At 42.1% G+C, this 27,771-nt stretch overlaps 1 protein-coding gene across 2 annotated transcripts; it reads right to left on the reverse strand.

The window, feature by feature from the left end:
- Positions 1-2,210: 2,210 nt before the first annotated feature.
- LOC309387782 (prostaglandin reductase 1-like) lies at positions 2,211-26,348 on the reverse strand. Of its 2 annotated transcripts, none has more exons than XM_081944590.1 (10): positions 26,191-26,348; positions 23,718-23,833; positions 22,412-22,457; positions 21,716-21,775; positions 20,573-20,740; positions 16,607-16,724; positions 14,499-14,654; positions 13,274-13,379; positions 3,165-3,283; positions 2,211-2,587 (listed from the first exon to the last, which is right to left on the reverse strand). In XM_081944590.1, the coding sequence occupies exons 2-10, from the start codon at positions 23,821-23,823 to the stop codon at positions 2,477-2,479; spliced, it is 990 nt and encodes a 329-aa protein (XP_081800716.1). In that variant the 5' UTR covers positions 23,824-23,833; positions 26,191-26,348; the 3' UTR covers positions 2,211-2,476. The 2 variants fall into 2 exon arrangements, with proteins under 2 accessions (XP_081800716.1, XP_081800717.1); XM_081944591.1 differs by having other exon boundaries at positions 26,163-26,315.
- Between the last annotated feature and the right edge of the window lie 1,423 nt (positions 26,349-27,771).

A 27,771-nucleotide genomic window follows, 5' to 3' on the forward strand; every position in this document is an offset into this window, starting at 1 on the left:
ACCTTTCAAAGACATTATCGAAAGCAACTAGGCTACGCTCTGGCATGTTTTTTGCTGTCAGCAGAATGACGCGATCCGGGTTTATGATCACAAAAATGGCCATAGATCTCTCCTGGCTGTGCGGCTCTGTGAAAGGCTTCTGGCTTCAATTTCCTTAACAGATTTCTATGTTAAAATAATATTTGTAATAGATGAAAAGAAAAAAATTATGGGCAACAGGATAGCAGTATTCCAGTATATGAAGGGCTGCCACAAAAAAGAGAGGGTGAAATTATTCTCCAAAGGACCAGAAGGTAGGATGGGACAAGAAGCAATGGATGGAAACTAATCAAGGAGAGAAGCAACCTGGAATTAAGGAGAAAGTTCCTAACAGTGAGGACAATTTACCAGTGGAACAGAAATTGTTGCGTATAGAAATCGTGGGCGCTCCATCACTGGAGGTCTTTAAGAAGAGACTGGACAGTCACTTATCTGAAATAGTATAGTTTCTCCTGGTTGAGTAGGGGCCTGGACTAGAAGACCTCCAAGGCCCGTTCCGGCTCCTATTCTATTCTATTCTATTCTATTCTATTCTATTCTATTCTATTCTATTCTATTCTATTAAATGGAAACCGATATGCTGCAACACATATCACCTACCGCTACGATTTTTCAAAGTCTTTCTCCAGGATGCACATAGACTTCACAAAGGGGAGCTGTCTTTGGAAAATTATAATTGGATGAGCCAAAATATAAAAGTTACAATTTTGGGAGATTGGAAAGAGTTTCACCAATAGGGATAACGGGTAAATAGTCATTTTCTCTTTGGCTACCATGATGGACACTGTCTTTTTGTAAGTAACCCTCCCTTTGGCCATGATAAGTAAGGTAAGTATCTTCTGTAAGATAGTCCATACCATGCTTGCACCAGCCCCCTAAACTTGCTACTCTATATTTTAAATATTTTAAAAGGCTAACTTGATTCTAGTATTGTTAGTATCACTTCATCACCTGTCAAAATAACATAAAGTCCACAAGCCTATTCTGGCAAGAAGTTTACTAAAAAAAAATGTGGCCCGAGACTTCAGAAGATTCTTGGCATTTTCCAGTCATTTATAACACAAATTATAGAAATATAAGGCAGGAAAAGAATGCACCGGAGAGTAAATGATAAGAAGAAATCTATCAGAGGCTTACAGTATCCTTACAGCAGATGGTCATAATCTTCAGATATCCAGGACTATAATTTCCAGAAGTCTTATTTGCATTGCCAATGGTTAAGAATTCTAAGTGTGTGATGTTGTATGTGCTGATAGCAGCAAGAATACTTTATGCACAAAAATGGAAGGATACTTTGATTCCCACAACAGACAAATGGCTCAGGGATGGTATTTACTTACCTTCCCTACCAGTTCGCAAATGTGAGCACACGCGTGCATACGCTCCACCTTCCACGCATGCACTTTGCCTAATAAATGGGCTGAAATGGGATGCTGTAGAGCTGGGGTGCGTGGACGGGGCCACCCACCATTTCTGCTACGGGTTCGGGTGAACCGGGCAGAACAGGCAGAATATAACCTCCTGGAATGGCTGCAAAAATTGATGGAGTTAGCAGAGAAGGCCAAACTGACTGCTTTGCTTAAAGAAAATAATACAACTTTTTTTCTAACCATTTCTGCACTTTGTGCTTGTGGTGTAAAAAAGTGAAACTTCGCCTTTCAATTTTGCCAATTAGATAGACTTAATGTTATAGAAATGACTAGTATATATTAATATATAGAAGTAAACCTTTGAGATATCGTGTTATCTTATTATACCAAAAGGAGTCAGAAGACATCTTTTTTTTCTTTTTTCTCTTTTTCTTTTTTTTTTCTTCCCCTTTTCCCTCATCTTTCCCTCATCTTTATCTTTCTTTGTATGTTTTGTGTTTTAGTAACCTGAGGACTACCCGTATTGCACATTTTATACAACTGTGTGCCAAAATCGTATCCTTCACCTTTTAGCAGAAATGCCCAGTTCCTTTGTTGATTTTCTGCTTGCCAAAAAGGCTTTTTGTACAACCCACAAAAGTTTTGTTCTCTAGCAGTGGGGCATCATCTGGACAGCCACAGTAAGATTGAAGGTGAATAGCTGTAAATGCATATAATATTCATAATATCATAATACGTATGAACACAATATCTGGCTGTAGAAACTATTGATGGATAAGAAAGGATTCTGTATGCTTTGGCTTTTCAGACAGCTTCTTTTATTCAAACTGGATAACCTATTGAAAGAAAGATATAGCAAATCTTCTAAAAGGCATTTGTTTCTTTTGTCTTCAGACTTCACATGATAATCCTGATTTTCTGTGGTTTTGGCCACACTTGAAGCATGCTGGAGTGGTATAGTGGATTAGTTTAATCTTGGATCATTCTTGGTAAGAAGACAAGTCAGTCCGCAAGGAAGTGCAGATACAGCGATTTATAGTGTTTTCACAAGCCAAGCAGAGTGCCTTTTATACCTCTACTACTGCCTTTCCAAAGTTGTCTCCTTTGAGCATTCCCATAAACGCAGCTGGCATGTTTTCAAAACCCTTGGTGACGTCCTCGCGGCATTTAATTTTCCCCTATGCGAAAAGTGAAACATTCAAATGTATGCAGTTCTCCCTTGGGATTTAAAATCCAAGAATACATTTCTGCTCAACATACCAAAGGGACAAGACGAAAGGAAAGCATGACACGTGTGCTTTAGAGACATACCCACAGCCACACATTACACTGGAGTACACGTAGGTCTATTCCTGAATGCATTCGAGAATAAAAATAATGAGCAATGCTCACAGTAACTCCTGCATGGTTTTTCTCTACAGACCAAAATCTTCCCTTGGCCAAGTAGTGTTGCAAAGGGCAGCAAGTGTAATATGTGGTTTTGAAGTGATGGACTTGGATAAGGGAGACCCAGGTTCTGTAGTCAATTGCAGAACTGACTGGGCTAATTATTCAGCCCAGCCAATCTCAAAGGGTTGAACTTGCTATAAAATGAGGAGAGAGAATTCCCATGGCATGCTACCTTGGGCTCCCAAGGGAAAGGTGAGGTATCAAAGTCTTCCCTTTGGATTACACATGAGAGGAAGGGAGGGAGGGAGGGAGAGGGGGGGAGAGGGAGAGGGAGAGACAGAGAGGCTTCTTCTACTGTCAGCTTACCTCTTGAATCCATTTCAGTATTGCTTTCAGCCCTTCCTCTCTCCTATCGTTCCAACGTGTGACTATAAAACCTTCCATGTACAGCTGTTTCAGGACCATGGGGACCTGCACAAATGGGCCTAGAAGAAAGTTCAGAGAAGAAAAAGTTAGGAAGGTTTGTTCTGTCACAGCATATCTCCAGAAGTGGTGCCACAAACTTTCCTAACTTACTCGAAGCTTATCCAAAATGGCATATGTCTTGTTTCCTTGTTTTTGCCCATTTGAAAAAAAAAGAGTATTTTCTCAACTATGGTCAACGTAACATGATTTTGCAAAATTTTTGCAAAGTGAAATTGTATTGAGCCTCTGCAACGGAAGCATAAAAATAAGCGTGTCTCTTTCCAAATACGACCAAGTGTGCAAATAAAACATCAGCAAGGTTGCCCATCAAACTCATCTGTCAGGGTTCCAAGTAACACCCCTAATAAAAGAAGACTCCGGGCCTTGAAGTTCCTCAAAGTTCTATTTTATTAGAGATGTCATATTGGCACATCTGAGGTAACCCAAATCTGAAAGCTTCCAGGTTTTCCCTACCCGAATCAAAATCAAAGTTCCTTCCCCTGCACCCACATGTCCATCACATGGTCCAATCAGGCACCGTCCAAACTGGAGATGCCTCCCACTCACATCACTTCAGGTGCAGGGCAAGATGTCCTTGACTCTCTGAGAAAGGAATGTTATTTTGACTATATATCACCCATATTCCATATAACCCCCCCTCCCATTTTCCCACAGCAGAAAATACAATACAATACAATACAATACAATACAATACAATACAATACAATAGTAGAGTTGGAAGGGACCTTGGAGGTCTTCTAGTCCAACCCCTTGCCTAGGCAGGAAACCCTATACCATTTCAGACAAATGGCTATCCAACATCTTCTTAAAGACTTCCAGTGTTGGGGCATTCACTGTTGTATTCTCGGAGCGTCCACCAGCAGGTGGCGCTAGAGGAGGACTGTCCACGCGCGCCCAGGATTGGTCGTTTTAAACAGGTTCCAGGGCGGCACGAGCATCAAGCCCCTATTGGCTACCGGCTTGACAGCTGGAGAATATAAATAGCTGTCAACCGGCTTTCAGTTCAGTTCAGTTACTAAGTTGAATAAATCAGTTACTGTTACTGGTTGTCTGTCAGTTATTACTGATACATAATACTGGCGACGAGGACGGGCGGATCCAACCCAGCAAAACAAGTTACAATGACAACTTCATCGATGTTCGCCCCATTTCGTGTGGAGGCAGAAACCTGGGAGGCGTTTGTGGAAAGGTTTGAATGTTTCCTCCTGGCACACGACTTAACAAGCCTTTCCCTGGAGAGGAAAAGAGGTATATTTTTAAACTACTGTGGACCAGAAATGTTCGCAACTGCCAGAGCTCTCTCAGCTCCCACCCCTGTACACACGGTGCCTTGGGAAACATTAATGGCAAAATTAAAAACACATTATGAACCGGCACCTTCACGTTTTGCAAGGCGACAAGATTTTCGCCACTGCATTCAAGGAGAGGGGCAATCCATAAGCCACTACGTGGCTGCGCTCCGTGCGGCTGCTATTCCTTGTGAATTTGCTGATTTGGACGAAGCCCTGTTGGAACAATTTATTTATGGTCTGAAAGACGTTAAATTACATCGCCGAATTCTATCCCGGTCAGACCTCACTTTGAAAATTGCCGTTGATGAGGCACGCGCAGCGGAGATGGCCGAACAGTCAACCCCTGACCGTAGACGGTTGCCACAGCCGTTGCCAACGGGACAACAGTTTCCATCGCCTCAAGTAAATCATCAACAACTAGCCTCCTCCATACAATCAGAAATTGACTTAGCAATAGATCGTCTGCAATCATTAAATTTTAGAGACAGTCGCGCCTGCATGAGCTGCGGCGGCAAGCACGCACGCTCAACCTGCCGATTTAGGTCAGCTATTTGCCGGAAATGCGGGAAAAAGGGACACTTAGCAGCAATATGCCGCTCATCCGCTCCTGACAACCGGCCACAAAATCAAAATGCTGCCTACCGTTTTTCTGCACCTGCCCCACCAAATCGCCGCCTAAATTCTCTATCCCTGGGGGACATCCAAGAATACAACCCCGAATGGGTTGTCGACTCAGCATCCGCATCTGCAGGAGGTCGCGGTAAGATGCACCTGACTATCTTCCTCGAAGGCCAGCCTTGCTCTATGGAGCTAGATTCAGGCTCAGCTCGCTCAATTATTTCTTGGCAAACATTATCATCTATTCTACCCCACTACAAAGTAAAGCAACTCAGCCCTGCAAACTGCCGCCTGAAAGACTACCAGGGAAACTCCATCAAGCTCCTAGGCTGCGCTAAGCTACTAGTTACTTATGGCTCCTTCACAGGCCACCTACCATTATTAGTGGTACAGGATCCCCTGGCCTCTTTATTGGGGCTCGATTGGTTCAGTGCTCTGGGTTTGTCAATAACTGGCATCCATGCAACGCAATACTCTTCCTTACCTACTAACAATTTCACCTCACTAATTGCGGAATTCAAAGATGTTTTTTCACCATCATTAGGCTGCTACAAGGGCTCCCCAATATCTTTAAACCTCGACCCTTCAATAGCTCCCATCAGGCTTAAGGCCAGACGTCTACCATTCGCCTTAAAGGCGAAAGTAGACGCGGAAATTGACAAACTCCTGGAACAAGGAGTTCTACAACCAGTTGATTTTTCCCCTTGGGAAACTCCAATTGTTGTTCCCCTAAAATCTGACGGTTCTGTAAGAATATGCGCAGATTTTAAAACAACAATTAATAAAGCCCTCCAAGCACATCCCCACCCAGTACCGGTAGTCCAGCACGTACTACACACATTAGGACGAGGTAAGATATTCGCAAAATTGGATCTAGCCCAGGCCTATCAACAGCTACCTGTTGATGAAGCCACAGCACTGGCACAGACAATAGTCACCCACCGCGGGGCTTTTAAATGTCGTAGGCTGCAATTCGGCGTCAGTGTGGCCCCAGGAATATTCCAGGGATTGATGGAGCGGTTGCTCCATGGCATTCCTGGGGTCACACCCTATTTCGATGATGTGCTCATCGCAGCCAAAGACGCCCCCACGTTAATAAAATCCCTACGTGCGGTCCTCCAAAAATTCCGGGCTGCAGGCCTCCATCTTAAGGCATCAAAGTGTAAATTGGGAGTCCCTGCCGTAGAATTCCTGGGATTCCTAATAAATAAAGATGGAATCCACCCATCACCAAAAAAAGTGGAGGCAATCCTTTCCGCACCAACCCCAACCAATAAGGTTGAGTTGCAGGCTTTCCTAGGCCTCCTCAATTTTTATTCGTCGTTCATTCCACACAAAGCGTCGTTAGCAGAGCCCCTCCACCGACTTTTAGACACTTCAGCACCATGGCTCTGGACCAGCCGCGAGGCGCAGGCGCTCGCGGCTGTCAAAAAGGCTTTGACAGCTCCACCAGTGCTAGCGCAATACGACGAGAAGTGGCCCCTGCAGCTAGCTTGCGACGCCTCTCCATTTGGAGTTGGCGCAGTGCTGAGCCATGTATATCCTGACGGCTCAGAGGCCCCCATAGCGTTCTACTCCCGCACCTTGTCCAAGCCTGAGCGTAATTATAGCCAGCTGGACAAGGAGGCGCTGGCCGCCGTTGCGGGAGTAAAACGTTTCCACCATTACCTGTATGGGCGGCCATTTACCCTCCTAACGGACCACAAACCACTTCTAGGCATTTTAGCTGGCGACCGCCCCACTCCAGAAATTTTATCTCCCCGCATGTCCCGTTGGGCGGAATTCTTATCAGCCTATAACTACACGCTGATCCATAAGCCAGGCATAACAATGGGCAATGCAGATGCTTTGAGCCGCTGCCCTTTACCGATTCCGGTATTGGACCCAGCTCCTACAGAAACAATCTGCCTTTTAGATGAATTGCAACTTCCACTGTCTGCATCAGACATAGCAATACATTCCAAAGCAGACCCCATCATCTCAAAAATAATTCATTTCGTCCGCAGTGGATGGCCTAATTCTGATATAGACCAGCCACTACTGCCATTCTATCGCCGCCGAACGGAACTGTCATCTCTCCAAGGCTGCCTCCTCTGGGGACACAGAATAGTAATCCCAAGCAAATTGCGCCAGGCACTGCTATCTCGTCTCCATGAGGGCCACCCTGGCATTGTCCGTATGAAGTGCCTGGGGCGCAGTTACATATGGTGGCCCTCCATGGATGCGGACATTGCAGCGTGGGTACAGGAATGCCCCCAATGCCAGCAGGTCCGCCCCGCACCACCAGCAGCCCCATCCAGAGAATGGGAACAACCCAGATCGCCGTGGAGCAGACTCCACGTGGATTTTTTAGGACCAATAGAGGGAACAACCTTCTTCTTGGTAATTGACGCGTGGTCAAAATGGGTAGAAATGTTCCCTATGCATTCCACTACGTCTGCAGCCACTATAAAAATCTTAGACAACTTATTCACAACACATGGGTTACCTGACATCATAGTGTCGGATAACGGGCCCCAATTTACTTCACAAGAATTTCAGACATTTCTCCAACGCCAAGGCATTCGCCACGCTCCCGTGGCTCCCTTCCACCCGGCGGCTAATGGAATGGCAGAGCGCGCGGTGCGCACGGCCAAGGAATCACTGGCACGCATGGCTCATTTGCCAATGCAGCAACGAGTAGCCACATTCTTAAGATGCCAGCACACCACCCCTTGCCCAATAACTGGCAAAGCTCCTTCCGAGTTGTTAATGGGAAGGAAACTACGTACGACGTTAGACAGATTACATCCCTTTTACGCTACCCCTTCCTACCCATCCTCTCCCCCCCCTAGGGTTTTCATGGTAGGGGAAAGAGTGTTCGCTAAAAACTTTGCAGGGGATCCTAAATGGGTGCCTGGTGTTGTATCGGAGCTAACGGGGCCCTGTTCCTATAGGGTCCTCCTTGGAGATGGAAGAGTGTGGAGGAGGCACATAGATCAGCTGAGGCGAAGAGACACCGGTGCAGCGTCAAACAACTCAAATGTTCCAAATGTTATTCCAAGTTCACAAAGACCTGTTGACGCCGCCCATCAGCCCAGATCTGAGCGAACAACTAGCTCCGGCGGCCAAATCAATGATCCGATACCGGCAAGCTATCTACCTGGTGAGTTGGGAGGAGTTCCACGGTTTGGCCCTTCATGGACACTTCCTCGAAGCGATCCTCCCTCTACGGCGGCAGTCACTCCACAGCTAAGAAGATCGCAGCGCGTGCGCAGAAGGCCAACCAGGTTCCAGGATTACGCATGCGCGGACAAGGGGGAAGGAGTGTTGTATTCTCGGAGCGTCCACCAGCAGGTGGCGCTAGAGGAGGACTGTCCACGCGCGCCCAGGATTGGTCGTTTTAAACAGGTTCCAGGGCGGCACGAGCATCAAGCCCCTATTGGCTACCGGCTTGACAGCTGGAGAATATAAATAGCTGTCAACCGGCTTTCAGTTCAGTTCAGTTACTAAGTTGAATAAATCAGTTACTGTTACTGGTTGTCTGTCAGTTATTACTGATACATAATATTCACAACTTCTGGAGGCAAGCTGTTCCACTGATTAATTGTTCTAACTGTCAGGAAATTTCTCCTCAGTTCTAATGTGGCAGACCTGAAGGCCCGATGTAAAAAATGGCTTCCAGGCCTGATACCATCCTTTGTTTTGTGATCCAAGGCTGCTCCTTAACTAAATCTAGGCTGATTTTCTTGTTCAAACACAGCCAATTTTTGGTTTAGGCTGTAAAGTGAGGTCAAGAAAACGGCAGTGTTAAAGATATGTGAGAATCATTGGAATGAGTTGCTCTGAACGAGACAGCTGTGGCTCGGTCACATTTTATCAAACTAGGCCGCAGGATTTTGCTGTTCTACTTGCATTGGTTATTTGTCTCATCCCTGTGAACACATGACTTGCTGTGCCATTTTTGTATAGCAGGTGACAAGTGTTTTAATGAAAACAGTGACATCTCACATATCTGTTTCACAGCTGTCTCATCTTATCTCACTCTTTACCAACATACTGCATGCTTTTCTCATACTTAAACTGGCCCGTTGAATGTCTGTCTTGAACATAAACAGCCACAGGTAGACTATATTTGCAAGTCCTTGACTTACAGCAGTTCATTTGAAGTTACAACAGCATTGAAAAAAGTGGTATGTTCGTTTTTCACACTTACAACCAGACAATTGGCAACTGACTCATATTTATGACTGTTGCAGTGTCTCTTGTGACCTCCTGACAAGCAAAGTCAATAGGGAATCCAGATTCACTTAACAACCAAGTGACTAATTGAACAACTGCAGTGATTCGCTTAACAACTGTGGCAAGAAAGGTCGTAACACAGGGGAAAACTTCACTTTCACAACCTTGCTTAGCGAAAGAAATGTTACGCTCAATTGTGGTCGTAGGTGGAGAACTACCAGTATAGACATAAGGACATCTTTTCACTGAGACCATGTTAAAAATTGGACTGAACAAAAAATAATATAGCAAGGAAGGTGTTGAACTAAAAGCAGGAAGATTTTAAGATTGTCCAAAGCGGGAAGACCTAATGTCTAGTCAACATTCGGCTACCGCAGCTCATTGGGTGAGATGGAGTTCATCATTCTCTCTTAGCCCAATCCTTCTCACTTGGTTATTGGGGAGGAAAATTGGAAATGGGAATGCGGTGTATGCTGCCTTGAGCTCCTAAAAGAAAACGTAGGCTAAACAACAAAAACCCATGTTTTCCACCCCACATTTTACCTATCTAGATCAGGGGTATCAAACTCAAGGGCTACGGGCTGGATCTGGCCCATGGGGTGCTTAGATCTGGCCCACAGGGCCATTCTGGAAACAGCAAAGGACTGCCTGCAGTGTCTCTGCCAGCAAAAATGGAGCTTGGGAGGACTGAGTGTAGGCCGTCCTCTGAATTCTGTTTTTGTTGGCAGAGGGCTGCAGGAGACTGTCGCAGCTGAAAATGGAGCTGGGTGTGTGTACGACATGAAGTCCTCCCAAACTCCATTTTTGCTGGCAGAGGACTGCAGGAGGCTGTCCCAGCCGAAAACAGATGTCTGGCACCCCCCTGGCCACACACACACCCGGCCCCCGATGTCAAACACTACCCAGACCTGGCCCTCAATGAAATTGAGTTTGACACCCCTGATCTAGATCTAACTCTTAAAACAGCCACTGTTGGTGGTATGTACTTATGAGGAAGCATTGGCACTTCGGTGCAAATGAAATAGTTGGGGAGGGGGAGATGGTTTTGCACACAGAAGTCACTGTATCTCTTGCCTTCTAAAAGTGTAAAACATTCATTTCAGTCTTGAGTTCTAGCTGGGGGAAGGCTGATCTGGTTACCACCTGCAACCGAGTTTCTTTAAATGGTTTGAAAGTAGCGGTATAAGACTTCCACTGTTGCTAAAAATAGCTCAGAACACTATTCTGCTGCTATTTCTGCTGCATATAGATCCTAAATATTGGCTGGAGTTCCCAGGTCTTCAAAGGTGGTCCTTCCTAGCTGGATACAATTGGGTTCAAACAACTGTTAAAATCAAATAAACTTCTTAATAGCTTGTTGTAACTTCTACAAGGAATTATGTCTATGGTGAAAATGATGGAATAGCATCAGGGGTGGGCTGCTGGGGGTCTGCAGGGGTTCAGGAGAACCTCTAGCTAAGATCCCACCCACCCGGCTACTCCCAGAAGTCCCCACACAGCCCGTTTTGGATGCAGGTAAGCACAGGGTGTGAGTGGAAGCTCAGGGAGAGCAAAAAACAGGCTTACCAGAAGTTTGGGAAGGCTGGAAACGGGGCCGTTTCTGGCTTCTGGAACCTGGGGAGGCTGTTTTCGCCCTCCTGGAGGCTCAAAGAAAGCCTCTGGAGCCTGGGGAGGGCAAAACCGCCCTCCTCCCACTGTGGTGCAGGAGGCTGACTAGGCCAAACCCAGCATGGCCATGTCCACCCAGCAACTGGGCAGGAGAACCCCTTGCTAAAAATTTTGAAGCCCACCCCTGAGTAGCATAGTGTCTAAACCAGATTATTGATCAATTAAACTTTCCTGGCTGTAGCCTGGCAGAAAATAAAAATTAAGAGAGTCCTCATTTGAAACGGAAGCTGACAAACTGTATCTCCTTAGCTCATTGGAAAGTTCAAGAGGACAGACATAATTAGGGACTGAATACCAAGGAACCGGTTTTATACGGGTATCAAATATCTTCCATGAAGAATATACAACTTTGGTCTCAGCAGGTGAAAGCACCAGACAAATCCTATCTGAGATTGGGAGATGAGCAGGATCTGTTTGGATGACAACCTGAATGGGAGACCATCAAAAATCCCACAATGGTCAGTTGGAATGCAAAGTTGAAAAGGCATCCAGGAAGACAATAACTTTCAGTTTTGTTGGTAACAAAATGATAAACACCATCCGTGTCATAGTCACAAGTCACAATTAACACGAGGAAATGTTCAGCTTTTAAAATGCTACTATATAGTGTTTCCTAATAATCATGTACTTCTCCATAACTTCATGAGACTTTAGAGAAAGATATTTAAGTACTTTGATTTTTATTGACTCTGGTTCTCAGAACCTTCTACACAAAATGGGGGGTTTCGTTTTTGGCTCAGTGTTGTGTGACTCTGGGGGGTTATTGAACAAACCAGATCCACGTAATCACTTCATGACTGGCCTCTAGTGGCCTGCAACAATTAGCATCATTCATTCACTTTCAAACATGCAAGTTCACAGTTGTTGTTGCCACATAGTCAGGTTACCCTGAATGAATTCTGTTTCAAAATAAAGTGTTTTTTTGTTGAAAGGAAGAAAGAAAAAGAAAAAGGAAGAAAGAGAGAGGGAAAGAGGGGGGAAGGAGAGAAAGAAAGAAAGAAAGAAAGAAAGAAAGAAAGAAAGAAAGAAAGAAAGAAAGAAAGAAAGAAGAGGGAGGGGAGAAAGAAAGAAGGAAAAAGGAAGGAAGGAAGAGGAGAGAGAGAGAAAGAAAGAAGTGGGAGGACAGAGGGAAGGAAGGAAAAAGGAAGGGAGAGAAAGAGAAAAAAAGAAAAAGAAAAAAGAGAAGGGAGGGAGGGAGGGAGAGAGCGCTAAGAAATATTGGATCTGGTTAGTGCCTGAATGAGAAACTAGTTAGGAATATTTAGCTGGTGCAGAGTGCGGCAGCGTGGGTAGTGTTGGTGGCCCCTACAATACCACTGTTCTGTCAGCTGCACTGGTTACCAGTCTGCTTCTGGGTGCAATTCAAGGTGTTGGTGATCACCTTTAAAGCCCTTCATGGCATAGGTCCAGGTTATTCACCCCACTGGGATTGGCTTGTACCACTCATGTCGGCAGAGCAAGTATACTATGGGTCCCATCAGCCCTATTATTCCAGCTGACGGGGTCCAGGAGGGCCTTCTCTGCTGTTGCTCCTGCCCTCTGGAACAGCTTGCCCCCTCCCCCCATGTGAGGTTCACCGCAACCTTCTAGCTTTTCATAAGGGCCTAAAGACATGCATTTGTTATGTGTTAAATTAAAATTAAGAGAACAATATAATAACAATATTGATCTTTTAGAATGTTTATCATTAGTATTTGACGGTAACTTAAATATTGATTATTCATTTAAATTTAAAACACTGCTGTATTATTATCTCTGTATGCTGAAATACTTGGAGGTCATCTTTGTTATATATTTGTTTGTTGTATTTTTGTCACTTTTTAATCTGTCCTGTTATTCCCCTGCTTCCCCCCCCCCCCACAGTTTGCATTTTAATGTTTGATTTTGAACCTCAATAACAACATTTATAAGAAACAAGAGAAGAAAAGGGAGGAATAGAGAAGGAGGAAGGGGAAGGAGAAGAAAGAGAAGAAGAAAGGAGAAGGAAAAAGAAAAGGAAGGAGGAGGAGGAGGGGAGAAGAAGGGGAAGGGGAAGGAGAAGAAGAAGAAGAAGAAGAAGAAGAAGAAGAAGAAGAAGAAGAAGAAGAAGAAGAAGAAGAAGAAGAAGAAGAAGAAGAAGAAGAAGAAGAAGAAGAAGAAGAAGAAGAAGAAGAAAGCAAACAGCATGCAGAAAGAAAAATAGATTTCTACCTTTCTTGAGCTGGGTGTCATTATACAAGGAGATAGCACCACACACCGCAATTCTCCCAAATGGATTCATTTGCTCCAAAACAACGCTGGAAAATTCTCCTCCCACCTGGTGGAGACAAAGACAACACAACATTTGCTGAGACTAAAATACTCAGAGGAGGGATATTGTTGACTGATCTACATGGAATTATTTTGAAAGAGCTCGACTAATACCCACAATCTGTTCTTAGAAACAGAGATCACAGGAACAAAATGTAGGATTTTGCTTTGGGAATTTCAGGCACTTAAACATCTCCCAATCGAAGGAAACAGGAGGTCACATCTAATACTAAGGCCGTGAATTTTCAGTTCTGCCATAAAAGTTTCCCTTCCACTTTTCTTTTTGGCAAGTCTACCTAAAACTGCTCTGCGTAAACTGCTAATCCAGCAGGTGAGTTCTGGAAAACCAGAATAGGTTGAAAAAGAGAGGACAAATTTGAGCTGCCAGTGAATTTCCTTCTGCTGGATAGAAATAATCACGTAACACCTTCACTGATTTTTCACAAAAATGGCATCAAAAGACAAAATACTGTTGCTCTGATCAAGTATTTTGGTGAATGTAAAAGAGGAGATGGGGGGGGGTTACCTCTGAGAATGACTAAAGATACTGTACAAGCTGTTGTGAGTGAGAGGGCCTTCAGAGCCCAGGGAGGATGTTTTCGCCCTCCCAGAGGCTCAAGAAAAGCCTCCGGAACTTGGGGAAGGAGAAAAGGGCCCCAACACCACCATGGTGCAGAGGCTGACTAGGCCACGCCCACCATGGCCACGCCCACCCAACAACCGGGCAGAGAACCCATTGTTAAATTTTTTGAAGCCTACCCCTGGCTGCACCCATATAATGAGGGTCACACATACACATACTTCAGTGATTCATACCTACACTGAAAAATGATATCTAGAAGGCTCAGGGGAGATATGGAGTTGTCCGTTTAGCTCCCAGAGAAGCCAGTTTTTAAAATCTTAGTTTTGCGATTATTGCCATTAAGTATGCACTTTACATTATGCAAGGAGACCAATGGTGTATTGCCTTGGAGAGAGGAATGCAAGGGATGAGAGGGGTGTCCCAAAATATTAAAAAGCTTTTCTTTGCCTGGGCCAAAGCAGCTTTTAACGACAGGGAGTTCCTTCGATCAGCTTCCCTTCCTATCTTAGGCCACTTCAAAGCTGAGCTCCATCTTGTACATACGTTATCAAAATAGCAGTCGTAGCCGTCGGGGGAAGCGTCCCTCAGCGCCTGCTCCAGGGATGTCACCGTTTTATAGTTAAAGACTTCGTCAAAGCCAAGCTCCTTAAGGTAATCCAACTTTTTATCAGAGCCCGCAGTGCCGACCACTTTACAACCCTGCCGGTTAAAAAAAAAAAACAACAGTGAAGGATAAGTTCCTTGGCAAGGCTATGCGAGTTTCTTCATAAACCATCTTCAACAGATAGTGATGACAGGTAGGCAGAGATGGACAGGAGAGATTGGATTGGGTTCACGGGATTAAAATGGATAAAGATAGCTGTAGGGCAGGGAAGGAGAGAAAGCAAGAGAGAGAAACGGTATCATAGTAGAAGCCAGTTCAAAAAGGATGTGTTAGCAAGTAAAAACCAAAGCAACACCTAAGAATTATAATTACGGTGTGGTCAAGGTGTGAGATATAGTAAAACAAAAGGCCATGTGAGCAGAAATAAAATCCCATTGATCACATAGAGAGTATCATGGCTGTGGGGCACAAAACCAAGAATAGCGAGTTTTCCAAACTGAATTCTTTATTGTTTCACATCTATCGAAAAAAGCCTGCCAGACTTGAAGATTCTGTTTTCTGCACCTACTGTGAACTATTAGGGAGGATCTGTCTTCATCCTCTTTCTCTCACACATAATATCTGGGCTGAGTTGTCTTTTACTCCTCTGGAATGCTCCTCCCTCCTGGGAATCACTACGTACCATCACAGTGACACTTAAAAGAATAACACCAACCTTTTATGGAAGAAACTTCCACAGATAATAAAATTAAATTAATTGCAATAAAAACACAGCTAAATGAAATTTGCCCACTGGAGCAAAACACACCAAAGCCACATGGAATAAAAATAGGTTGGCAGTGTTAAAAGACATATCTCCTCTATGGAGAGAGTGTATTGAAAAGATGCTATGGATGGGACAAGTGTTACCTGACACAATTGAGAGTAAGTTGAATATAAACTTTAAAACAACAGGATGCAAGAATGACATAGAAAAAGATGTTATACTGAACATACAAAAGACACCAGAAAATGTCTCAATAATCAAAACAGATGAAGTGAATTTACAAAATAAGCTTATTAAACTTTTGCAGAATTTTATAGAAAGGGACAAAGAAAAAAAAAGATAAGAATCATGTTCTAAAACAGGGCTGTCAAACTCCCTGCCCCCAGATCGGATGCATCGCACACTGGCCACACCCATGCCCGGTTTAGCAAAGGAGGAAAAAGTCCCGATACGTTATATGACGACGTGAGTTTGACACCCTGTTCTATGACTTCATCTGAAAGGTGTTGAAACAAAAGAAAGGAATATGAAATTTTATTTATGTTATCAAAGTTAAAATGGATGTTACCTCTGGTAGCCATTAATGGACTTTTGCTAACCACAAGGCCAAAATGATGAGATTTTGTAGATTTGTTTATAAATAAGAGTTGGGCTATTGAGAAGAGATCATTGATCACTGATATTGAAGGGACATCGAGAAGAGATGGTGGTAGTGTAAGAAAAGGTGATAAGTTTCTAAAATTGTTTATACTTATCTTGAAATAGGAAAGTCACTTCTTTATGTAGTTCTTATTGTATTTTTAATTTTTGTTTTTTATATTTCTAATCGTTTTTTGCATCTTCAATTTTCTCTCATTTTTTCTTTTGTATTAGGTTCTACTGTTGTAAATTGTAATCTTTAATAACGATTAAAAAGAGTACTTTTCTGGATGCAAAGAATGAATATAGACATCCTATAGAAGCCACAGTGATATCCCCAAAACATTATAAAAATGAGAATAATGTAATTGGCATAAGTCACATCATAATGTTTCGATGCGAAGGTTATACAGTGTGTAGTTGGGTTCAATGAGTGATGCGTGATGTCAGGTATCATATTCCCCCCATCCCATGACTAAATGGGTATGTTGCAAATGAGGTATTTATGTGCAGAATCTTCCCTATCAATCAATCAATGAAAGCACGTGGAGGTAAATAGACCAGAGATAAGCAAACCAGAGCTTTCCATTGATCAGGCTCTTGGAAGTTGAAGTCAGTCCAAAACGTTTCATATCCACCTACCTTAATTTTAGCAATCTGCCCAACCACGCTGCCCACAGCACCAGCTGCTGAATTAACTAGGACAGTTTCTCCTGGTTTGGGCCTACAGAGTTCAAATAGGCCAAAGTAGGCAGTAAGACTGGAAAAGGAATTAAAAGTTTGTGCAATTAAACAGTGACACCATGATATGTGCAAAACATAAAAATCAAATAGGATTCAAATACGAACATTCACCACTAATGGGAATAACCTGATTACGTGCAACAAATGTCTTTAAAAGTACCACAGAATAAGGTGACATTCCTCAACCTTGAGGGCTAGTAAACACAATGGGAATTTTGAAATAATACCAATAGTCCTCAACTTACAACAGTTCATTTAGTGACTGTTCAGAGCAGAGGTGATTTGCTGCCGGTTCGGTCCGGTTCGGCTGAACCGGTAGTGGTGATTGGGCCTGAGTGGCAGAACCGGCAGCAAAACATACGCTCAGCGAACTGATAGTAAATCGGTTAGGAACCCATCACCAGTTCAGAGTTACTGCGGAACTGAAAAAAAGGGACTTATATTTTTTACGCTTATGATTGGTACAGCATCCCCATGGTCACATAATCAAAATTCGAATGCTTGGCCACTGGTTCATATTTATGATGGTTGCAGTGTCCTGAGGGTCATGTGATCAACTTTTGCGAGCTTCTGACAAGCAAAGTCAATCAGGTAGCCAGATTCACTTAACAACTGTGTTCCTAATTGAACAACTGCAGTGATTCACTTAACAACTGTGGCAAGAAAGGTTGTAAAATGGGATAAAATTCACTTAACAACTTCCTCCTCACTTAGCAACCTATCCACTGTAAGATTTCAAATACTTTCACTCACCTCAGGAACAACAAGGTTTTATGGATTTGTTTATGAATACGGGGTTATGGGAAGAAGAGATCATTGTTTGTATTATAAGAGAAGGGGATAAGTTAGTAAAATTATAAGCTACTATATTTGTTATCTTGAAATAGGGAAAGTCACCCCTTTATGATTTTATAACTGAGTAGGCAGCTATATATACATTTTCTAAAATAAATAAATAAATAAATAAATACAAAGAATTTAAAAATTCTGTGAAAATACCAAGAAGAAAGATAGGAAGGAAAGGAAACAAAGAGAAAGGGAAAGGAGAAGGGGAAGGGGAAGAAGAAAGGGAAAGGAAGGAGAGGAAAGAGGAAAAAGGAAAAGAGCTGAGATTAACTAAAATGAACTAGAATATCCATTGGAACAGTTCAGCTTTAACATTTCCTGAATATATTAGCCAGTTTTTAGCCAGGATCTGTATTAGGGACACCTATCTACCCTCTCAGATTCCCTCCATCACCTTACCTATGTCTGCCATTCTGTGGGCAGGTGGGTCACCTTCAGGGGTGGGTTCCTGCCAGTTCTAACCTCTTCTATAGAAGAGGTTCCACAAATCTACAGTGTCGTTTAGAACCGGTTCCAGCTCCCTCCCCCTGCCTGTTTGCACATCATCAAGATGAAGAGCGAGAGGAGCAATTCTGGGAGTTGAAGTCCACAAGTCTTAAAGCTGTCAAGTTTGAACACCCCTGGGGTTATTTTTTTTCTAAAGGTTAGGGGTGCAAGGGTCTTGTAAACTTGACAGCTTTAAGATTTGCACACTTCAATGCCAGAGTTCCTGAGCCAACATGACTGGAGGAGGAATTCTGGGAATTGAAGTCCACAAGTCTTAAAGCTGTGAACACCCCTCGTTGTTTTTTTTAAAGGATTAGGGGTGCAAGGGTTTTGTAACTTGACAGCTTTAAGACTTGCACGCTTCAAATGCCAGAGTTTCTGAGCCAACAATTTGATTGCTAAGCAAGAGCGTTTTACAAGTTGGCCACGCCCATCCAGTCACATGACTGCCAAGCCACTCCCACCCGGTCACATGGCTGACAAGCCACTCCTACCTGGTCACATGGCCGGCAAGCCACTCCCACAAAACAGACCACACCTATAGAAGAGGTTCTAAAAAGTTTTGAAACCCACCACTGGTCAACTTCCAAAAATTGGAATGCAGATGCCTAGAATTTCATTTTCTAAAAAACGTCCTCAATTTGCACCTAATCCTGACACAAACATGTCCTAGCAAGGTATTCTTGCTACTGTGAGTCACTGCCTTCATTTTGGCCCCAGCCTAACAGTAAGCTAAGTCTTAAATCACATGTAGCTGTTCCAGCTTTACTTTAGTGTTTCCTCTTTCTGCTGGTAGAAGCCCAAAATTATTTCAATTTGTGTGAAATCTGAGATGCTTCCCCATTTCTCCTGTAGGTGGCACCATGGAATAACCGAAGGGGAAAATATGAGAGATCCACCTCATATCTCTTGTCTATTGGGGGCTGAGGTGGCACCTCTCCTTGTGTCCCAAATACTAACTTCGACCACCCATCTTTTTTTTTCTAATGGGGGAAAGGGTAGACAAAGCTGCGCGGTAAAGCAGAAGAGCTGCCTTTCTCAGAGTGTTGGCAATCGAGGACTACCTGTATAACCTTTTCTGCTAGCCTAATGGACAGCACTTTAACTGAACCATGCAGAACGGACCTAAAAATAAATCCAGGAAAATTTGGAAATGAAGCTGATGTTTGAGGCTGGCATTTTCTTTTTTAACATTGTAGTTTTTTGTTTAATTTAGTTATAAGATAAAGATAGATCGATGGGAAAATATGTGGCTGAAAGGCCTAAAATTCACTGTAAGTAATCATGTAAAAGAAAATACTATTACAAAATTGTATGCCATTGAAATATGACAGCAGAAAAACTTTCTAGAATATATAAAGGTATTTCAAATACATGTTGGAAATATGAAACCATGAAAGGTAAATTTTCATGCTTGGTATATCTGTAAAAAAGCCAGAATTTTTTGGGTTCAAATACACACAACGATACAAAGAAATGTAAAGATTAGGACTTAGTTGGAACCAGAACCTTTCAGTTACAGACCTCTGTTTTTATACATGGTAAATGCAGCAAGATTATTATACTGTATGCATAAAACTCTGAAATACCTACAAAGGGGGAATGATTGGTAAAGGCGACAAAATGTGCAGGGATGTCAAAATTGACTTGGAAAGGCAATAACTATGTTGTGTAAAAGAGCAGGCAGAGCTAGGGTGAGGTGAAGTTAAACAGGTCATCAGCTTAGTATCCTTACATTACCACAAATGATCCATATCCAACCCCCACTGAACCTTATCTAGCACCAATTTAGTGCTGACCGTTAATTGACTGGATGCCTGTGTGTAGGCTTGAATAAATCTTCTATGTTGCAACCTAACATACAATCCTGATCCTTTGCGCCTGACAACTCTTAGTGACCGGAAACCCTATTTGTACTTTTTGCTGAAAGGAGAAAAAAATGAACTTATGAAATATGGGTCAAATGATTAGAAAAGATAGAATATGGGAAGAGGGAACCTGTTATGCAATCTTAAGAAGGCTAAAGATAAATACGTTTATTATAACTACTGTTAAAAAAAATGTCTGGAGCTATTTATTTATATTTATATTTTGTTATTTATTTCTTTTTTCATTTACTTATCATTTTTACTTTAGATCCTTTTTTTCTTTACATTTGTATTGTTTTTACTTTGCAAAAAACCTCTAAATTATTTTTAAAAAGAACATAAAAAATAAACACACTCAGGGAGGCCATGGGACTTGGTTAGGACTCAAAAAGACATTTCTGGTCATACTGATGTTCAGGGATCCTGCATAGGTAATCAGGGAATGAAGAATTAGGCTGACATCCTCTGAATACTTAAGGACATACAGTACCTTTCCCAGGTAAAAGGTATTTTTCACATAGGCTCCAATTGTGGAACCATCAACCTTAGCTTTTTTGACCTATGCAGCACCATGTTCAGCTGAAGTCCCATGTAGCAGAATTCAAAGACTGGGTTACAATCCATCACATTACCTCCATCAAATACATGATTAGGGTACACTTACCCTGGCATGCCAATTGTTCCAAGAGCCAATGACCTTGGAAGATTTTCTGGCCAATTTGGAAGCAGTGGTGATAGATCTTTGCCATCGGAAATAAAATGTGTGGTCCAGCCCCCATTTGCCACAACAAAGGTTCCTACAGGAAATGAAGGATTTTTGCTTTCCAAAATCCTTTGAAAAGAACACAGGTACCTAGTTACACTAGTCAACAAAGAAACTTGCAAACAAATTGCAAACCCACAACCAGTTTTTAATAATTTTGTCTCACTCTCTAGGACGGAGCAGTGTAACTCACAATCTGACACTAAATCATCACAGGGAAATTTTATGTTGAGAGTGCTATGAGAACATTCTGGCCGTATTTCAAAGCATTCCTATTATTCTGTAAAGCCCTGAATAGCTTTGAAATATCTAAAGCAGCATTTCCTTCCATCATTTGAAAAGAGGCCCCAGAAGAGAAGCCAGTCATTGTCCCTGAATTGGAATATTTTCAATATCAAGTGAAGAACTTTGCATGCATTCAGAACTTGATGCTATTACTTTTATCAGTTTTTCCCACTGAATCTTTTGTTAATGTTTTTTTCAGGTATCCTTGGAACAACACCAACGACACAGCTTGCTTTATGGTAGTTTCTGTTGGAATATTCTTAATTATGCATTTGTTTTCTTCAATTCAGACAAAGCCCCGAAGTCTATCAAATTGACAGGACTTATTATTTATTAGTAGTTGATAACCCGCAATTGCCTGGGTATTTATTTATAGGATGAAAATGTCCAGGCCAAACGTAATTTCTAATGTTGGATTTTCTCCCTTACCAGAGGGAGCCCTCTTGTGGAGTACTGTGAAGCCGTTACCATGGCAACTCCACTGTGCTGTACAGTAGAAGCCATTTTACGGCAGTACTGTAGAAGGATTTTAAGGCACAACAGGCTGTATTTTAACAGAACATACACACACCGAGGGCTGTTAGGGGTGTCCTTTCACAATTTCTTTGATTCAACTCACACTTGTTTCCAACAGAAAACAGATACAAATGTGGATGTTGTTTTACTCTTCATTTTATTGCCCAATGCCCAATAACTTCACCTGGAAGAAAGGAAGACCAACAGTTTGTGGAACAGGAAATAAATCAAGGTAGATTTTACCTTGCAACCTGGGACCCTATCATAGTGTCCCCTTCCTTCATCTCTGTCTTACTGTATACTCTGCAAAACAAAAATGAAGCAAAAGTCAACGTATGAATTTTTGTTTAAAGAAATACATGGGACCAATTAATGACTGGCATGATTGACAGGCTTAATTCACATTAGGGCAGAGGGACATAAATGTAAGTGATTTAACTTGGACTCATGTCAAACTCATGTTTTGTATTCAGCAGCAGAGGCTGCTTATTTAGGTCCCATAAAAATACATAATTAGACATCAATACAAATTACAACAAATTGAGGGAATTCTTCTTTCAGGACACAATGTAGGTACCTGTTTGCACTGCATCAAAAGCCTTTTGGTGTGTTCAAACAATGACTACATGTTCTATTTCTGCAGACCATGAGAAACCACAAAAATATGCCAGTATAATTTGTTTTGGCTAACTGTCTTTGGCTAGAACAGCCAAGCTATTATTGCATATGATGGACAGCTTAGCCATCCATCATATCTAACAATAGCATTTTTGAAGTATAATCCTTGGGACACGTATATTTGCCTTCATTCATACTGTCTGCTGCTAGAGAAAAGGCAGTTGAGAGATGACTAAATTACAATAATTAGGAGAAAAGATCACTGGTCAGAATAAACTGGGGTTTTAGTATTGAAACACAAAGTCAAACAAACTGTAGTACCTCATATAGGGATCAACACTGAGAAACGTACTTTCAAGCAGCATCTCTGAAACAAAGAAGAAAAGATTATGACAGAGCTAATGTACTACTGGAGAGAAAACTATCATTTGATAATCTTCTGTTTTCTTTTAAAAGAAACCAGGAAGGAGTGGACAGAATATCGGAGAAGTCCACTAATCTGGAAATGCAATCTATGTGTCAGCGTTCCAATGAATCCCCTAATAAAACCATGCGTCTATAGCCAAGCTTCAATAGAAATCCAGCTATTTATTAGGAACAACATGTCGGCACATACCCAAGTGAAGCCAACTCTGACCCCACGTAATTTATGACCCAATTATGACCCTGTTTCCCCCCTCCCCCCAGAGTGTGTCATAAATCACATTCTCCAACCGGAGCACTTTCCCGGGCTGTAGAGATCACACCTCTCTGGCTGCTGTGGGTAAGCTGGGAGACAGCCTTGAAAAAGATATGCCTGGAATGTGCTTCGGTTTGTGACTGCCATGCTGCATCGTCAGTTTTCCATCCCTCCTTGCCTTTGGCAATTCAAGAGCAGGCCAGGGATGCTTTTCGAGTTGATATTATGTGCATGAGGGAAAGAGTTTCTTTATCCCATGCCATTTTACAATTATACAAAATGTGTAGTTTTATACTATGTTTCTATTAAAATTCTTATTGTTACAAGCAATAAGAAAAAAACAAGTAAAAAATGGAAATACATTATACCAATAAAGGGAATAGCAAGGAATTACACATTTCAAAATATTTGTTTTATTTGTTTATTCATTCAGTTAGAGGACTGGGGTGGAGAGCAAAAAAACCTAGAGATTTTGGAGTTGGGTGAATAAATATTAAAGCATGTCCGACAGCATTATTTTCATCTAAGTTGTGTGATGTTTTTCTCAATGAATTGTTCTGACCAAATTATGTAAGAGCAGGTCACGTCAAAAACATATTTTCTACATTCATCAACTTAACACTGAAAACAGTCTTTCATCTTATATAGTCACATCCAAACACTCTCGCCCCATGATTTAATTTAATTTAATTTTACTGTTTCCACATTTATTTGTGAATTAAAAAAAAAAGTCAACAGTCATATATGAATTTTTAGGATTTATATGCCCCCTCAATTAACATCTTTGAAGGCACTTGTCATCATGCAATTTTTCAAAGCACTTTTCTTAGTGTAATATATTTAATGTTTTCTGCAAGATATGCATCTTTAAAAAATAACACACTAGGACAAAGGTTGTTGACATGCGGAACGTGTAATACAAATGCACAATCAAGTGATTCCTCTTACCTCCATCGTTTAGACCTGGTAGGTTTATCTCTATTAATTCAAAGTCACTCTGCTTAGGAAACCCTTCAAAATGCTTCTTCAGGATCCAAGCCTTTGCCCTCACCATTGTCCACAACCTGAATGATTAAATAAGAATTTGGCTTCTTTAAAGCAATAGCACTGAGACTTATATACCGCTTCACAGTGTTTTACAGCCTTCTCTAAGAGGTTTACAGGGTCAGCATATTGTCCCCAACAATCTGGGTTCCTCATTTTACGCACCTCAGAAGGACAGAAGGCTGAGTCAACTTTGAGCCAGAGAGAATTGAACTGCAGGCAGTGGGCAGAGTCAGCCTGCAATACTGCATTCTAACCCTGCACCACCATGGCTCTTGTTTTTCCTTTAGTGCAGTGATTTCCTGAAGTTTAGATTCCCAAGAATTATTTCTCTCCTGGCCAAAGCTGGCAATACCTTTCACTCAGAAAGTCCCAGATTTGTTTTATTATTTCTAGAACAATAGATGCCCTCAATGCAGGCAGAGGACAATCCAATTCACTACACATGCCCTTTACAAATACAGGTAGTCCTTGACTTACAACAGCTCACTTACTGACCGCTCAAGTTACAGCAGCACTGAAAAAAGTAACTTGCGATGATTTTTCACACTTATGACCGTTGCAGCATCCTCATGGCCACATGACTTACATTCGGATGCTTGACAACTGACTCATATTTATGACATCTGCAGTGTCCCGGGATCATGCAATCACCTTTTGTGAGGGCTACTTGGATACAGTTAGAGCTGATAAAATGAAAAGTACATTCAATCCCTACTTGCATGTATATTAGTAACAGCCTCAGAAACATTAGTTCGTTGTCTGCTTTTTCTCCAAAGCCTATAAAATCTCTGGGCAATATATTCATATGACTGCATCAGAGGTGGTATTCAGCCAGTTCTGACAGATTCTGGAGAACCGGTAGCGGAAATTTTGAGTAGTTCAGAGAACTGGCAAATAGGTTGTCCCAGCCCCCCCCTCTTCCGCTGCCTCCCAGCTGATCTACTTGCCCGGAACAGGAGAACGGAGCTGGAAAGCAGGTTAGTGGGGTGGGGAGGGAATGGGGATTTTGCAGTAACCTTCCCCTGCCATGCCCACCAAGCCACGCCCACAGAACTGGTAGTAAAAAAAATTGAATCCCACCACTACATGCAACTCCATGCCCAACATTACTTTCCACCACACAAAAAGTCACTTTGGTGAAGAGAAATGAGAGAGAAATACGGTGGGGTTCCTCCATGAATAACTCCATGTGTGTTAAGTCAAAATGATCCGAAGTCAACATAAATCATGATTTGAACATAACTATGTTAATAGATTTTTTTAAAAAAAAATTAGATTAGCATTCTGTGACCACAGCTGTTTCTTCGAACTCATGGCTTAGTGCGATTTGTGAATCAAGAGAATTGTGGCATACTCAATGAACCATGGTTAATCTGCAGTCTATTTTATTTTATTCAAAAAGTCAACATTTTTTAAAAAAAACATCAAAGTTAACCTGCAGTTTCCTATGATATGCAAACTCATCGTTAATTTCAACAGTTATTTCTCCTAGATTTTGTTACTTTTAATACTTGCTTACCTTTCTCCAGTTTAGGGTGCAATCCTACACTCACTCCTCTAAAGATCAGCCCCCTCTGAATCCAGTGAGACTTTAATGAAATCTTTTAAGACCATTCATTTTGAAAGGTTAAAACATATTCTTTTGTGGGACTGAATGAAATTTTAAAAAACCGGCATTGCCAATTGCTCCCCAATTTAAAAGTTCATGTGATTTTCCCACTGCAATACTTTATTTTCATACTGCAAATGTTTGGTTTTCTAGATCAACCCCTCCTCCCCCAATACATACATTAAACACTATACAGTAACAGAGTTGGAAGGGACTTTGGAGGTCATCTAGTCCAACCCCCTGCTCACGCAGACGACCTATCCTAGGGATTCGAACCACCGAGCTTTCTGATCGACAAGCTCAGTGTCTCAGCCACTAAACCATTAAGTCACGCTAACTTTTAACCTTTAAATTTAACATTTAAGAGCATTTCTATTCATCACTTGATACACACACCCGTCCCCCCGGGGGGGGGTTGGTGTGTGTGTGTGTCTGTGTGTGTGTGTGTGTGTGTAAAAGTAAATATCTACACGAATCGGCCAACCATTTGTTGTATAAGACAGCCACCAAGCTCTCTCCGAGTCCCCTCGGGCGAACAAGACCATTTTTTTTTTATTTCTATTATTAAAAAAACACAACAAAACACCCCGATCTTCTTAAAACGGGCAGCGTGGAAAACCCAACCCAACGAAAGGTCGCCTCTCCCTGCTTGGGCTGGGGGTTGGACTAGATGACCTACAAGCTCCCTTCCGATTCTGTGCGTCTGAGTATGTCTATTGTTCCAGTCCGCCGCTCACCCGGGTCCCCGCGGCTCAATCGACTAACCTGCGCGGCAACCCGAAGCAAATCCTATTGTGCAAATTCCCGAAGCGAATCGCTTCCTTCTCCTTTCCGTCAACTGCTCGGATTTGGGAGGCGAGTTGGCTGACAGCCGTTTAAATTTTTGTGCAACTTCTTCGCGCAAAGCCTCCCCTCAAAGCTACGCAGTTATCAACCTGTTGGGAAAGGCAAGGCTCTAGTAGCAGCTTATCTGCTCCCCGGACCTTTTTGCAGGCGGGCGTGTTCTGCCATCGCCCTGCATCAAAACGAAGACCCGCCTCGTTTTAAACGTTAACTTCCTTTTCAAAGGGGATCGGCTTTACAGATTAAGAGAGCTATAAAGTTTTTGAGACCTTTCAAAGACATTATCGAAAGCAACTAGGCTACGCCCTGGCATGTTTTTTGCTGTCAGCAGAATGAAGCGATCCGGGTTTATGATCACAAAAATGGCCATAGATCTCTCCTGGCTGTGCGGCTCTGTGAAAGGCTTCTGGCTTCAATTTCCTTAAAAGATTTCTATGTTAAAATAATATTTGTAATAGATGAAAAGAAAAAAATTATGGGCAACAGGATAGCAGTATTCCAGTATATGAAGGGCTGCCACAAAAAAAAAAAAAGGGTGAAATTATTCTCCAAAGGACCAGAAGGTAGGACGGGACAAGAAGCAATGCATGGAAACTAATCAAGGAGAGAAGCAACCTGGAATTAAGGAGAAAGTTCCTAACAGTGAGGACAATTTACCAGTGGAACAGAAATTGTTGCGTATAGAAATCGTGGGCGCTCCATCACTGGAGGTCGTTAAGAAGAGACTGGACAGTCACTTATCTGAAATAGTATAGTTTCTCCTGGTTGAGTAGGGGCCTGGACTAGAAGACCTCCAAGGCCCGTTCCGGCTCCTATTCTATTCTATTCTATTCTATTCTATTCTATTCAATGGAAACCGATATGCTGCAACACATATCACCTACCGCTACGATTTTTCAAAGTCTTTCTCCAGGATGCACATAGACTTCACAAAGGGGAGCTGTCTTTGGAAAATTATAATTGGATGAGCCAAAATATAAAAGTTACAATTTTGGGAGATTGGAAAGAGTTTCACCAATAGGGATAACGGGTAAATAGTCATTTTCTCTTTGGCTACCATGATGGACACTGTCTTTTTGTAAGTAACCCTCCCTTTGGCCATGATAAGTAAGGTAAGTATCTTCTGTAAGATAGTCCATACCATGCTTGCACCAGCCCCCTAAACTTGCTACTCTATATTTTAAATATTTTAAAAGGCTAACTTGATTCTAGTATTGTTAGTATCACTTCATCACCTGTCAAAATAACATAAAGTCCACAAGCCTATTCTGGCAAGAAGTTTACTAAAAAAAAATGTGGCCCGAGACTTCAGAAGATTCTTGGCATTTTCCAGTCATTTATAACACAAATTATAGAAATATAAGGCAGGAAAAGAATGCACCGGAGAGTATATGATAAGAAGAAATCTATCAGAGGCTTACAGTATCCTTACAGCAGATGGTCATAATCTTCAGATATCCAGGACTATAATTTCCAGAAGTCTTATTTGCATTGCCAGTGGTT

This window comes from Natrix helvetica, assembly GCF_964273705.1.
Source record: "Natrix helvetica genome assembly, chromosome: 2".
In the NCBI taxonomy this organism is placed as follows: domain Eukaryota; kingdom Metazoa; phylum Chordata; class Lepidosauria; order Squamata; family Natricidae; genus Natrix; species Natrix helvetica.

Bases quoted from the DNA above. Each gene is read 5' to 3' on its own strand.
- LOC309387782 (XM_081944590.1), bottom strand. From the start codon at position 23,823: ATGGTGAGGGCAAAGGCTTGGATCCTGAAGAAGCATTTTGAAGGGTTT. The intron at 21,776-22,411 runs GTACTACAGTTT...TTTGTTTTGCAG, and splicing joins AGTGTTGATCCCTATATGAG to AGTATACAGTAAGACAGAGA. The intron at 14,655-16,606 runs GTAGGTGGATAT...TTTAACCGGCAG, and splicing joins GGCAGATTGCTAAAATTAAG to GGTTGTAAAGTGGTCGGCAC.